Source organism: Pelmatolapia mariae, linkage group LG22 (assembly GCF_036321145.2).
Source record: "Pelmatolapia mariae isolate MD_Pm_ZW linkage group LG22, Pm_UMD_F_2, whole genome shotgun sequence".
NCBI classification, from domain to species: Eukaryota; Metazoa; Chordata; class Actinopteri; order Cichliformes; family Cichlidae; genus Pelmatolapia; species Pelmatolapia mariae.
The window spans coordinates 8,674,254-8,687,307 of record NC_086245.2 but is presented as its reverse complement, the minus strand read 5'-3'; the positions used below and the strand labels follow the sequence as shown (position 1 = coordinate 8,687,307).

The 13,054-nt window shown below is 39.8% G+C and overlaps 1 protein-coding gene across 1 annotated transcript; it reads right to left on the bottom strand.

Moving 5' to 3' along the window:
• Nucleotides 1-196: 196 nt before the first annotated feature.
• Nucleotides 197-13,018, bottom strand: LOC135932801 (lysine-specific histone demethylase 2). Its single transcript, XM_065470456.1, has 21 exons — nt 12,843-13,018; nt 12,431-12,573; nt 11,134-11,255; nt 10,960-11,049; nt 9,640-9,751; nt 9,430-9,543; nt 9,308-9,346; nt 9,018-9,210; nt 8,712-8,896; nt 8,208-8,378; nt 8,008-8,082; nt 7,070-7,204; nt 6,389-6,560; nt 5,564-5,691; nt 5,062-5,193; nt 4,879-4,953; nt 4,653-4,769; nt 4,425-4,550; nt 3,880-4,002; nt 3,129-3,281; nt 197-1,365 (listed from the first exon to the last, which is right to left on the bottom strand). The coding sequence occupies exons 1-21, from the start codon at nt 12,856-12,858 to the stop codon at nt 1,282-1,284; spliced, it is 2,505 nt and encodes an 834-aa protein (XP_065326528.1). The 5' UTR covers nt 12,859-13,018; the 3' UTR covers nt 197-1,281.
• Between the last annotated feature and the right edge of the window lie 36 nt (nt 13,019-13,054).

Below are 13,054 nucleotides of genomic sequence, written 5' to 3'. Positions count from 1 at the left end.
GAAAATTTTTTAAAAGCCTGGAGAACTACTACTAAAGACCTTTAAAAAACTGGAAGAAAGTCTGTCTCCTTGGAAGCAAAATATAAAGCAATGAGGAGTAACCCAAAACATTTGTGTAGTTTCTGTACGATTCTGATCTTAGTATGACTTTAGCAGGAAAAAAAAATTATCCACGAGTAAACCTGATTACTGTGGCAGTTGGTAGCTCAGTTTATTACACACATACAAGATAAATACTAGAGCACTATAATGACAAACAGGACATGACCACATACTGTAAATGTGCTGATCTAGACAATGATATGAACCTAATGACAAATCAGTCAATATTAATCAAAAAAAGTGAGAAGAGTCTGTGCTGCTCAACAATCCTCAGGAAATTAACTGTTCAAGAATAAATACAAGAGCAGTGTGGAGTTTTAATACTTTGGTTAGTTGTGGTTTTTCTTCACAAAAACTGCCTTCAAAACTGTCAGTTCTTATCATTTTACTCTGACTCATTAGGTTTAGTCTGATGGGTGAAAAGTGTCCTGAACGCATCCCTGAGAAAATATGGGGACAACCTAGAGATCAACCTTAGCTCAAAGGGTCATTCAATTTTTCACAGGTGATTTTTTTTTCATTTTGTTGTTGTTGATTTAACTAAAGAGCTACTGTAGAGGTACTTTTATTACATATATATATCCTTTCATCCATTCAACTTCACCATTTATAGCAACACGCGACTCACAAATAGAACGAGTCAAATCACTACAGTTGTAGAAAACATTGGTAATTCTCAAAGACATGTTACATATATCCTATAATCACTTAAAACCTGATGATTGGAGGTTAAATTATATTCGGTTAAGTTTATGATCAGATCACTCAGATTTGCCAATGTTTCATGCATTGCTAAAAACAAATATAATTAAAACAAAACACCATCCTCCTTTCCAGCGCAGCAGAGTTAGGCAGAGCTGCATAGGGGCTATGGAGACTTCCTCATAATTTTGTTTTTCTTTTTTTGCATCTTGTCACCAACATGTTACCTGTTGGATTTTGATATAAATAAAAAGCACTTATTAGATAAGTAGAGCCAGGCCCCGGAGAACCCCACTCAACCCCGCTACTGAAAAAAATCATTCACGACACTTTGCTGATCAGATACATTACAGTACAGCAAAACAGTGTTTCAAGTGGAGCAAGTGAGACAACACAGTCCGACTTTATTAATGGTCTGTTGTTCGGTGCAACCCGTGAGTCCGTGCTGGTGTTTATGAGTGCTCTGGGAGTGACAGGTTACATAGCGGCCATCTTGCTGGCTTCTCTGACGCCACTGAGGTAGGCTCCTGTCACAGTCTGAGGAAAATGTCTGTTGGTTGCCTGATATAAAGGGACAAAAATCCATTAAAAGCACATTTCAAGGACACAGAGAGCTAGTTTAAAAATACCCATATACACTCATGGCCACTTTGTTAGCTACATCTTCTTAATACTGTGTTGGACCTCCTTTTGGTCTTCAGACAGGTGTCTTTGTGGCACTATCGTACCCATACAGACATAATCAGCAGCAATACTCAGGCTATAGAATATAAATAATAATCAGGAGGTCCAGGAAACACCCGTACCTTCTTATATCCGCAGCTTGTACCTGTGATACAAACCATGCTTTCATGTTATAGATCGCAAATTCTGACCCTTCCATCTAAGTGTCACAGCAGAAATGGGAACTTATCAGACCAGACGACACTTTTCCAACTTCCTGTTGTCTAGTTTTGGTGAGCCTATGAGAATTGTAGCTTCATTTTCCTGTTCCTGTGTGGTCTTCTGCTGCTGTAGCCCACCTCCTTCAAGGTTTGGCATGTTTTGCATTCAGAGATGCTCTTCTGCTTAGCTTTGGTACAATGGGTGGTTTTTTTGAGTTACTGTTACCTTAGTATGAGCTCAAAGCAGTCTGGCCATTTTCCTCTGACCTCAATAAGACATTTTTGCTCAGAGAATTGCATTCTCCATAAACGATATACATGGTTGTGTGGGAAAATCGAAGCAGCTATGAAAATACTCAGACCATCCTGTCTGGCACCAACAACCATGCTACATTCAAATTCTCTCAAATCCCCCTTCTTCCCCATTCTGATGCTCAGTTCGAGCTTCAGCAGGTCATCTTGCCCATCTCTACATTCCAAAACGCACTGAGCTGCTTCCATGTGTTTTGCCGATTAGATATTTGCATTAATAAGCATTTGAAAAGGTGTACTTAACAAAGTGGCCTTAAGTGTATAGGGACCATTCCCACAGCAGGAGACATTTTTATTTGTCAGAGCAGGAAAACAACAGGAGAGAAGGATGCGAGGCATGACTGCTGCTCCAGAATCATTCTTATTGAGCAGAGCAGCTTACTGGAAGACTTCATTAAATTAAATCACTGTAATAAAATTTGATAGACCTGTTACAGGGGAAAGACATCAAAGCACTGACCAAATGAATTTAGACTCTCTAAGTGGCAAATCATAAGCAACTTCATCCTTATCCACTCAGGTCTGTTTTAGTGTTAAACAGCTCTAGAACATCAGAAAAGTTATCTTTGAATAGAAATCTTTGTTGGACATCATCTACAGAAGACTCAAATATCATTTAATTTTCCCCCCTCAACCTGCTGGATTGAAAAAGAGATGCCAGAGATAGTGTGATTAAATATAGAATGTCTGTGGCTCACATAAACTTTACACTCTTGCCTTTGTAGAAGAGATTTAGGGAAACAAGCAGTAACACAAAAGGCTGCTTAATGATGTTTGGAATGATCTGCTATTGTTTAGCAGCTGAGTTTCCAGACCGTCACCCTCAAGGTGGATGATTTCTGTCAACGTTCAGTCAGACTCTAAAACAAATATTTAAAATGATTCCTGTAAAAATAACTGAAACATGAGGCGGCTCACTGTTGTCTAGCTATTACAGGCCTTGTGCGACTCTACAATTTCTACAACAAAGATTAAGAATGCAAAGTTAGTGTGATCCATACAGCCACAGCAGGATCGTGTTAATGCAAAACACATTTATGTAAAATAGAAATGAAATAAATGCTTCAGTAGCACTTCATAAAACCTGACGTTTCTGGAATCATTTGGTAAAAATTCGAAAAATGTTACCTCGCCAGCAAAGAACACCTTTCCCTGCACGTCTTCAGCGAGAATGTCGTAGGCCTCTCCGCTGCCCCCTGTCTTCACAAAGCTGTAGGACATCTGGGACCAGATGTCTTTGCTCCAGTGAGTGATGAAGAAATTCATTGGCTCAGGAACCTCCTAAATACATGCATATATAAATCTGAACTTAAATGAGAGCATTGGGGACTAAAAAAAATAAAATAAAATAACAAAAATGAAAAAACAGGAATCCAGGGGAAAATAATACACCTCTAATTAGGAGATATACAAATTTTCAAGTCAGCATTGTCCAAAAATATTTTAATGGCTGTAGGTAGAGGTGTTCTTTCCGCCCTTGTAGTACTATAATTTACAGAACAACTTTTTTTTGTTAATTCCTGTATCTTAAAAAAAAATAAAAATCAAAAGGTAAGTTGTTCAATTGTTTTGTGTAAATATCTGATACAATTACTCTATGAATATTGATTGATGGATGTTTGGAGTCCTTAAATACTTTAATCTCTGACAGAGGATCTTACTTCAATGTGATATTTCCCCAGGTATAACACATCGAATCCAAATTAACTTTCTTGGAAAGTTTCTGGTAATATCATATACCAAATTTCAGACGGAGTTCTCTCTCATTTCAAAAATATGATTTTTGATTGGTTTTTTTAAGTACTCCTATTATTTCTTTATTATTCTCAAACTTCTAAGTATAACTCCTGAAAGATTTTAGGAGAAGTAGAAGGATTACCTGCTCTTTGAAAAGTTCCCGCAGTACCCTCATGCACTCATCGGCCACCTCTTTGTCCTCCATGTCCCGCACAGAAGAAACAGCGTCACCACTGATAATAGACATCAGCACAGCCTGCTTCCTCTACACAAACACACATTTAAACCATTAGATTCTGCATTAATCTCCTCCATCTTTTTCTACACTATTTGTCAATTTAAATATAAATACAATTTTGCAGCCTAACACCAGAGGCTCTAACTTTTCTGGCCACGTGGATACACTTCTTATTCGTTTGACTGTTTCTTTGATTTGTCGATCATCTGCCACCATCTTAGCCCATTTTGTAGCATCCTCTTCTATTACACCTACGCTCTGCATGTCCTCCTTCACTGCATGCACGAACCATTTCTTTACTCTTCATCCTTTCCTCCTGCCTGTCATCTCCATCGACACCATCTTTGTCCAATACATTCACTCTCCTTCATCTGCACATGTCCAAACCACCTTAGCTTTGCCTCTCTAACCTTGTCTCCAAACCGCTCAACACAAGAACAAAAACACACCTGTGGATCCAGGTCATAGAAGACACTAAACATGCCTCTCTTTTCAAGACCTGGTGGGATGTGACCGAAGTAGTCTGCTCCTTGGATTTTTTTGTCCCAGAATCTGTACGGGAACTGAAGCGAGATCTGCACACAGAACAAAGAGTAAATATGAGCAACTACCGGGAAGCAACTTCATCATCCTTTTTATTCTAATGCAGCACAGTAGGTTAGTTGAACTTTAATGACCTTTTCTATTATACCCGCTCCCAGACTGTGGATCGCCTTCAATTTCCTTTCAGGAAGTGAAGGGTTGAATTGAATCAGGTTCCTCTGAAGCAAAGTCAAAGGAACTGTAACAAGGACCTGAAAGATGACATTAGGCTGTTAGAGTAACTAAAAGATTAACTGAGATCATAAGATTCTGTATTTAGATAACAGAAACTGTACCGTATCACAGCAAAGATGTTTTTACCTTCTGTGCTGTCCACTGCGACCCATCAGAGGAGGTAACTTTGACAACGTCACCTGAGTAATCAATGGCCTGAACCTACAATTTTTAAAAAGTAAACTGTTATCTAATAAGCATAAGACTTCAAGAATAAAATGCAGGTGGATTCAAGGTAAAATATAGAGTTTAAAAAACTGGAATACAGACCGGACACTTTGTGTGGATGTCGAGGCCCTCGGCCAGTTTGTAGAGTAAAACAGAGTAGCCCTTGGTAAGCAAAGTGTGGTCTCCTGAGAATTGGGCAAAAAATTCATTGTGGTCCCAGGATCTTGCCGATACCTACAAAAACAGCCAGAAAAATACTAATTCACTTTCAGTCCCAGTGCTATAATCTAATACAATTTACATAAATCCTCACAAATAAAAAACACAATATGTTCGACTACATTCACCTTAAAATTTCTTTCTTAAGGGATCAGAAACACTGAAAGACTTTCCACTAAAAATAAAAAAAACTTCACACCTCAAACAGACTAATTCTTATTAGTCATCTCAGAGCGTGAATCATTTCCGATGTGGGAAGTTACAGTTTTCATCATAATAAACCCCCAGCCTGACCTTTCTGGTAAACTCATAAAAAACCCCCTTAGAACTATATCGATTAAAACAAAATAAATCTCAAAGCTCTTTTTAAGTTTAGTTTCCAGACCTGGTCTAATGTGCTTCCACAGGCAAACTCCAGGTTGCTGAGGTGAAACTGAAGCACCTTCTCCTCCAGCTCACTGAATTGCATCCCAGACTCCTGGAGAAAGTTCTTCTTAACTTCTTGGACTTTTTCTGTAGCGAGAAAATGCCACAGACACAAATATTTCCCAGACCTGTTTCTGTACAGGAGCTTTGCTGAGGAGCACTCCTCCAGAATATGAAAGATGAACTTAAGAGTTCACATCTGAAACATGAAGCCAATGTGAAAGTTAACCATGCATTGTATTGGCCAGCAGGGGGCAACTCGTTTAGTTTAAAAAGGGACTTGCACAGAAGAAGTCTTAGGAAAAATGATCCTACGAGTCGGTTGATCTGTGATCTTAGCAAACACTTCTCTGATGATTTTATGATCTTATTTGCTAGTTTCTAGGCTTATTTAATACAATATTCATTTAATAAATTATGTTTCCTTTTAAAATTAAACTGACAAAAAAGCAGAGTGTGTTTTAGGACAAGCAGCTGGACCTCACTCACAAGTGTCATAGTGGCTATGGCCATCTTTTATAAACAGTCTATGATTTTAGAACTACTTCTTAATAAAACAGCCATGACATCAGTATACACAGAGTTCAAAGTCCTGAGTGCAGCGGAATTACTGGATGATAAGTGCAAACACTGCTGTAACTGCTATAGTGATCTTATTTTCTAAGATCATGACCCAAATGTGATGAGTCAAGAGTAGCTATGTGAGACTTTTCTTCTCTCATTGGGAATTCTCATCAAAAACAATTAGCAAAAGGAGCTTCAGTGAAACACATGATGACAGCACCTCCCAGTGGTGTGTCCTGGTTCTGTGACTTGTCCTTCCTCCATTCTGACACCACATCCAGGATGGCATTAAAGTGGAAGTCCATGCGCTTGTCGATGGCAGGGTCAGTGACCTGCCCTCCCTCCTGAAAGAGGTCACATCGCTCTCCGAGCTTGTGCATTTTGATGCCCAACTGCAGGAGAGAAGTCACAAAAGGGTACCTCATAGTAGTGTTTGTTATTTATCAAATTTAATATGTATTAAAAAAAATTACAGACAGTGGAACAGTGGTTCCAAAACTAGAGAGCACAGCGGGGCTAAATAAAAACAATGCATGTCTATGTACTGTGAGCATGGACAAGTCTGTAAAAAGGACTTTCAGGTAAACTTAAATATATACAACATAACAAACAAAACTATGATCAGCATATCTCAACCCTAGCTTCACCATGGCAGGTAAAGAAGACTGAACACAGGTGGCAAAGTCTCAAAATATTAACCTCTAAGAGGATGAACTTGGAGAGTTCCCAAAGTGTCCTGTAACCTGTCCTTTCAATAATGCAACACTGAAGCTGCATTTCTGCATTCATTACAAAAAGGAATAAGGTCTTAAAAATATTTTGGCATTAAAACTGAAACCTTTGCAAAGCTCTGACTTAAGATTTATCAGAAATAGGTAAAGTTCAGCACATTCATTCTTACCTGTTCACACATCAGGGCAATGGGGTTGTTTACACAGCCATTAACAATTTGAGCTCCTCGACCCACAGTGACACCCAGAGAGGCATCATCCCACACCCGACCACCTATTCTGTCTCTCGCCTCGAGCACCACCACCTGTAAGCCCAAACAAACGCAATTAAGCATGTAGACATGGTCAAGACGACCTGCTGAAGTTTAAACCAAGGATCAGAATGGACAAGAAAGGTGATTTAAGGGACTTTGAACATGGCATGGCTGTTGGTGCCAGATGGGCTGCTCTGTGTTTTTCAGTCTACACAACCATCGGGCCCGAAAAAGAAAATATGCAGTGAGCAGCATTTCTCTGAGCAGAGGACATTTTCTTGGCACACTACGCCAAGTGTGCATAATACCCTCAGTTAGTACGAACTGAGCATTTGTAAACAGTAAAACACCCCATATATCCTTCCCCATGCGTTGTGAATACAAACAATGGTAGTAAACACAGTTTTAGATAGCTCTATATAACTTGATTATCACTTTGACGTTCAGATTAATTGACTGACATTGAAGGAGAGGTCAAAGGTCAGATGTGACATGCTATTTTAAATCTTTATATGGTACTTTCTATATGTTGACAATACACACCACACTTATAAAAATCATACTTTAAGTTACAAGGCTTTGGTGAAAGTAGGTTGAATTTTAATGGATTGCTAACATGACTCCAATCTACACCCTTATAAAGAATTCATTAAAAACTTTTAGAGCTATTGTGTTTACAGACTGAATGATGTGCACAGAAATACTACCAAAAACACAACCTTCTTGGCAGACAGCAGAGAAATGAATTGTTTGTATGGTCCTCATACAAACAGGAAACTTCCCATGCAAAATTAACTATTTGATCACAATCAGGGGAGATGGAACGAGACTCCAGGCGAGATGAGGATCTTTACCTGAGTGCCAAAGTTTTGCAGCTGGCGTGCAGCAGCCAGTCCTGAAGCCCCGGCACCGATGATGATAACATTTTTCTGCATAAAATCATAAAATGTACCAGGCGCTAAAAGGCATTATAAAATAAATAATAAGAAAAACAATAAAAACTTTACATGACAGTACAGATGTGTAATAATCTTGTGTAGATGAGGACACTCACAGAGCAGTATGTTTCTGGGAGCAGAGGCCGTTTTGCTGCCAGCACACCGGTGTTGATGAGACCCTTCCTGGTCATGAAATGGAGCACTCGGTCCAACTCCTGCACGCAGCGCACACGCACCAACCCCCGAACAATGATGTGCTGGGCACATTTCTCTGAAGTCAGCACCTCCTTCAAAGAAAAACAGGAAGAAAATCTAATTCTTTTATTTGTTTGTTGTTCTTTTGGAGACTTCTGTTCCTTTTTTGTAGGAAAAGGTGAAAAGAACGCACACATACGCGCATTATATATAGCCTAGTTTAAACATATTAAACTGGTTGAGTTTTATTATTTGTACAAAGACAAATCCCATGACATCTCTGAATTTAAACAAAATATTTTTCTACACTAAAATAAAATAAAATAAAATATATGAAAAAAAAAAATTGGTGATTCTGAGTGATCTTTTTCACCCTTATTTGAGATTTTAAATGACCCCAGTGGTCACTTTTGTCTTTGTTGTACCTTACAGTTCTTGTGCCAGGAGGCCAGGATAAGGTTACGCAGAGCCAGATACATGGTGGGATCGCGGGAAAACTCTGGAAACTCATAAAGCTCATCTAGTTCCATCATATCAGGCCGCACACACAGAGCCTTTCCGCACTCATTTGGCTGGTAAAAGGGCTGGAAGTATGGACACAAGCCTGGAACTGAGGGACATAATAATGATCAGGATCTCCAATGGGGACACAAAACAGTAATTATGTGTACAACATACCATGGTGAATAGTAGGTGCTTAAATATGGCATTTCTTCTGAACTCAGACTTACTTTGAGGCTGAGCAGCTCTGCAGTGATCCGCTCTCAGTTCGCCCAGAGACATGTTGCTAGAAGAACCTGATGGACTCATCCCCACACAGTCGGGGTAGTACGCAGTGAGGAAAGGGCTGGCTGGACTGTCTTTAAACAGTGGCGGCAAAATGAGCATTGAATGCCACCAGCTGTCCGTCACCTCTGCCACTCTCTTTAGGAATAAAACAGCTCAGGATTAAACAAATGCAGTAACTTGTAAAGTTTACACACTGTCCTCAAACAGATTCTAGCAAACATAACTAGCTTACCAAGTCCTCTGGTTGGGAGCACTGGTCGGGTTCCTCGCTCTGTAGGCAAATAAGCAAGATTTTTATCAGAAAAATAGATTTTGTCTTGATGGGGATGGATGATTACATCTTTCCCTCTTTACCTTAATGTTGTTGAACTTCATCCCACAGCGGTATGTTGCTGCTAAGGAGGCAGTGAGCTGGATCTCCTTGGTCAGCTGGCGCCACTTCCTGCAGTCGGGTTTGGTGCATTGAACCTGAGGGAAATGAACATGACAGTATTTATGACACGTAGCTACATGTGTGAACAGTTAATACATGTATCTAGAACCAGAAAAGCTTCTTATACATACCCAGTATGGCAGCTGCTGATCTGCCATGAAAGCTTTAAGACTTGGCTCACTTTTCCCATTACTAGTCCACACTTTCTTCCATGAAGCAAAGGTCTCATAGCCGTCTTTGTGACTGAAGTGAAGGAGTGAAAAAAGAAAGTTATTCTAATTATTTTGACAAGTAACTCCCAGCTTCACAGTTTGGTAGTGCAGAAACACTATAAATAGGTCTGAGGAACATGTGACAAGATTATTTAAAAAAAGAAATGTCACTGAACCCACGGCTGTTTCAGGTTTGCGTGTATACAGCGATACATACTTATAATTAAATGACTCAAAGCAAGTGCCAAAAATCAAACAGCACTGATATGGGGAAAGAAAAAAAAAACTCAGATTAAATGTTATGCACTGGTTTCTTTCCTTCTTTAGAAAGAACATTGAAAGGGAAAAAAAGAAAAATATCAATCCATCCAATTATCCTTTCAGCAGCAGTTTCACTGACATCCAGATCTCCCTCAACTAGGCCACCTCTTCTAGTTCTTCTGAGGGGACACAAAGGAATTCCCAAACCAGCCATAGGACATAATTTTTCCAGCATGTCCTAAGTTTTTCCTGGGATCTACTCCCAGTCTGATAAGCGTGAAACAGATCCTACATGTGTCAATCAGATGCTGAACCACATCATGTGGCTCCTTTCAATGTGGAGGGGTTCCTGCTTTAGTCTTTACTTGCTCCTGAATGATTAAACTGCTCACCCTGTCTCTAAGGTAGAGCCCAGATACTCTTCAGAAGACACTCATTTCCATTGCTTGTATCATATCGGTTTCTTCTCTTTGCTCTCAGCAATTAGAGAGAGTAGGAATGTAGATCCACTGGTACATTAAGATGTTTATTTTTTTGCTCAGCACTGCAACCAATCAGTACAATATCTGTAACACTGTAAATGATGCATTAATCTGACTGCCAGTGGATTGATGGGAAATTCTGAGCTTTTTAAACCACGTGTCAGTCAGAACAGTTGTTTGTTGAGGGTTCTGCAGTTTCTTTTCTTTTCCACCTTTTAAATATGCTTCTTTTTGCAGGGAGGAGTTTGCTGTTATAAATGTTGTCTGTATGTAACTGTAATTTTGTGCCTTCCTGGTATGTTAACATTTATTATTAAATAGATTGCTGCAAACGAGAGAGGGAAGCGTGCCACTAAATTTCTGAGATGATAGAAACCATAAAATATCCATCTTCTCAACTTAATGTAGCAGAAATCACTGTAAACAACTTAAAGAGGTGTTTTAAGCAGTGCTACAGAAACACTGTGTTCATATCTTCAGCCTGCATTTGTCTCACCTTCTGTAGTAGTGATCAAAACACTCATTGCAAAAATGCTCCCCACATGACAGATGATACCACCGCGATGTGTACCCATTTTTAGCACATCTGAAAAGAGACACAAGAAGTGCTGTTTGAGAACTGTAACAGTGATATAAGTAACTATCTGATTTACCTGACATCTGATGTTACCTTTCAGATGCGCTTGCAAAACAAACAGGGTACATGGCAGAACACCCGGCCTTCTCACATTTTCTGTACTTCTTCTCAGACTGGTCATCTTCTTCCTCTGTGTCTGTGGCTTTTCTTTTGCTCTGTAATCCAAAGAGAAAAATGAAATATCATGAGACTCACATTCATTCCTATGTCCAATTCACAATCACAATTTAACGTAACATACACCCCAAGACAACCACATGCAGGCCAACATACAAACACTACATGGAAAAGCCCTAGCCTAGCTTCAACCTTAGGATCTTGTTGCTTCGATTGGACAGTGCTAACTAGCCTTGGTTTTTAAAGTAATTTCTTTGAGACAGACTTCAGGACTTCAGGAACACATAATACATAATATATATAGAAATACATATTCTGACTATGGGCATAAATTTCATTTGAAGATTGTGGTGCACATATTATATAGGGGGCTTAGAAATCTCCCTGTGAATTATGGGATTTGGTCAAAGTTAGCAGGGGAAGCCTAGAAATAATGAAGAATTTCAAGTACCTTGGTCCTATCATACTGTATCAAATGAAAGCTCAAAACCTGAGACTTTGGCAAAGATAGCACAGCAGTCATAGCAAGCGTTATGAGAATCTAGAGACAAAAACATCTGTCTCCGATCCAAAGTCTACCTGCTGTGCTCCGTTGTCTTTTGAGTGTCAGTAGTGTCTTCTTACGACAAAACCGTAAGAAGAATCGTAACATAATTTGAGATGCTACAGGAAGATCTCATGCCCTAAACCTGTGACAGGTATAAAAGGTCTGCACAATCTCTTTGCAACTTGAGATGGGAGTGTCTCCGGTTTTTCAGGCCTTGTGAAAATCATACTGCAAGGAACAGTTACGTGAATGCAGAGACAAAACAAACAGATTAAGATTATGGGAGGATAAGATCTGTGAACAGGTAGACATGAACCCGACAGAGACCCAGAGAGTAGTGGCCCAACAACCTCAACAGAGGTCAAGGGGCAAATCCTCATAACTTCATGAGGTGTGTTGGTGGTATGTTGACTAAGACTTGGAATGTCTACATCACTGCCAGTCAACTGGCTTTAAAACGTGCTTTGTTGATGAATTGCTTAAACACTGCCCCCTGACAACTAACCTCCTAGTATAATAATAAAATCAAATTTTAAATTTAACTAAAACTGCACACCTGGAAACAATAAAACCCAACTGAAACCTTTGTGTGACCCTACTTTGCATGAATGCGAACTGAAACTTAACCGAGATATAGTCAGTATATTAACTCATTGTGTACCTTACCTGACCAGGTGGAGGGTTGTTGGTGCGCTTCACCCGGACGTTGACCTGCCTTCCTGAGGAGCGCAGTGTCTGTCCGTCGCCTGGTGACTCCCCGGAGCTCCTCTTCTTGGCTCTCCGTGCACCAGAAGCATTCCCGGGATAGTCTTAACATGACAACAATATATCAGTGACTGTAGTGTAGCTCGGGCCTCTATTAACGCCGACAAAAATATTTATGACATAGAACACGTGTGCAAAAACATAGAATTCACTCAGGTTATAAATAGCAGAAAAAAACGACCGAAACACGAGGCCAATTGGTATGTAAACATAGCAAAGACGCGCACATTAGCCAGCTCTTTAAATCCGCCCAACAACGTCAGCTGTCACTTTAGCACCTAGCAAGCAGCAGCGGCGCCTCTTTAGCACTGACCTGCGTCCGACAGCATGGCTGCCCGCGGGGTTTCTTTGAAGCCCTCGACGTCCAAGTGAAATTCTGAGAGGCCTTTTTGCTTTTAATCGTTGTTTTTGTCTGTCTTTTATTGTTGTGGGGACGAAAATCAATGCGCTGTCGTTTCCAGAATACCACTTCCGGTTTTAAAGAGGAAATTGGCGTGTCGCTCTGATTTTTGAACTCTGCCGCTC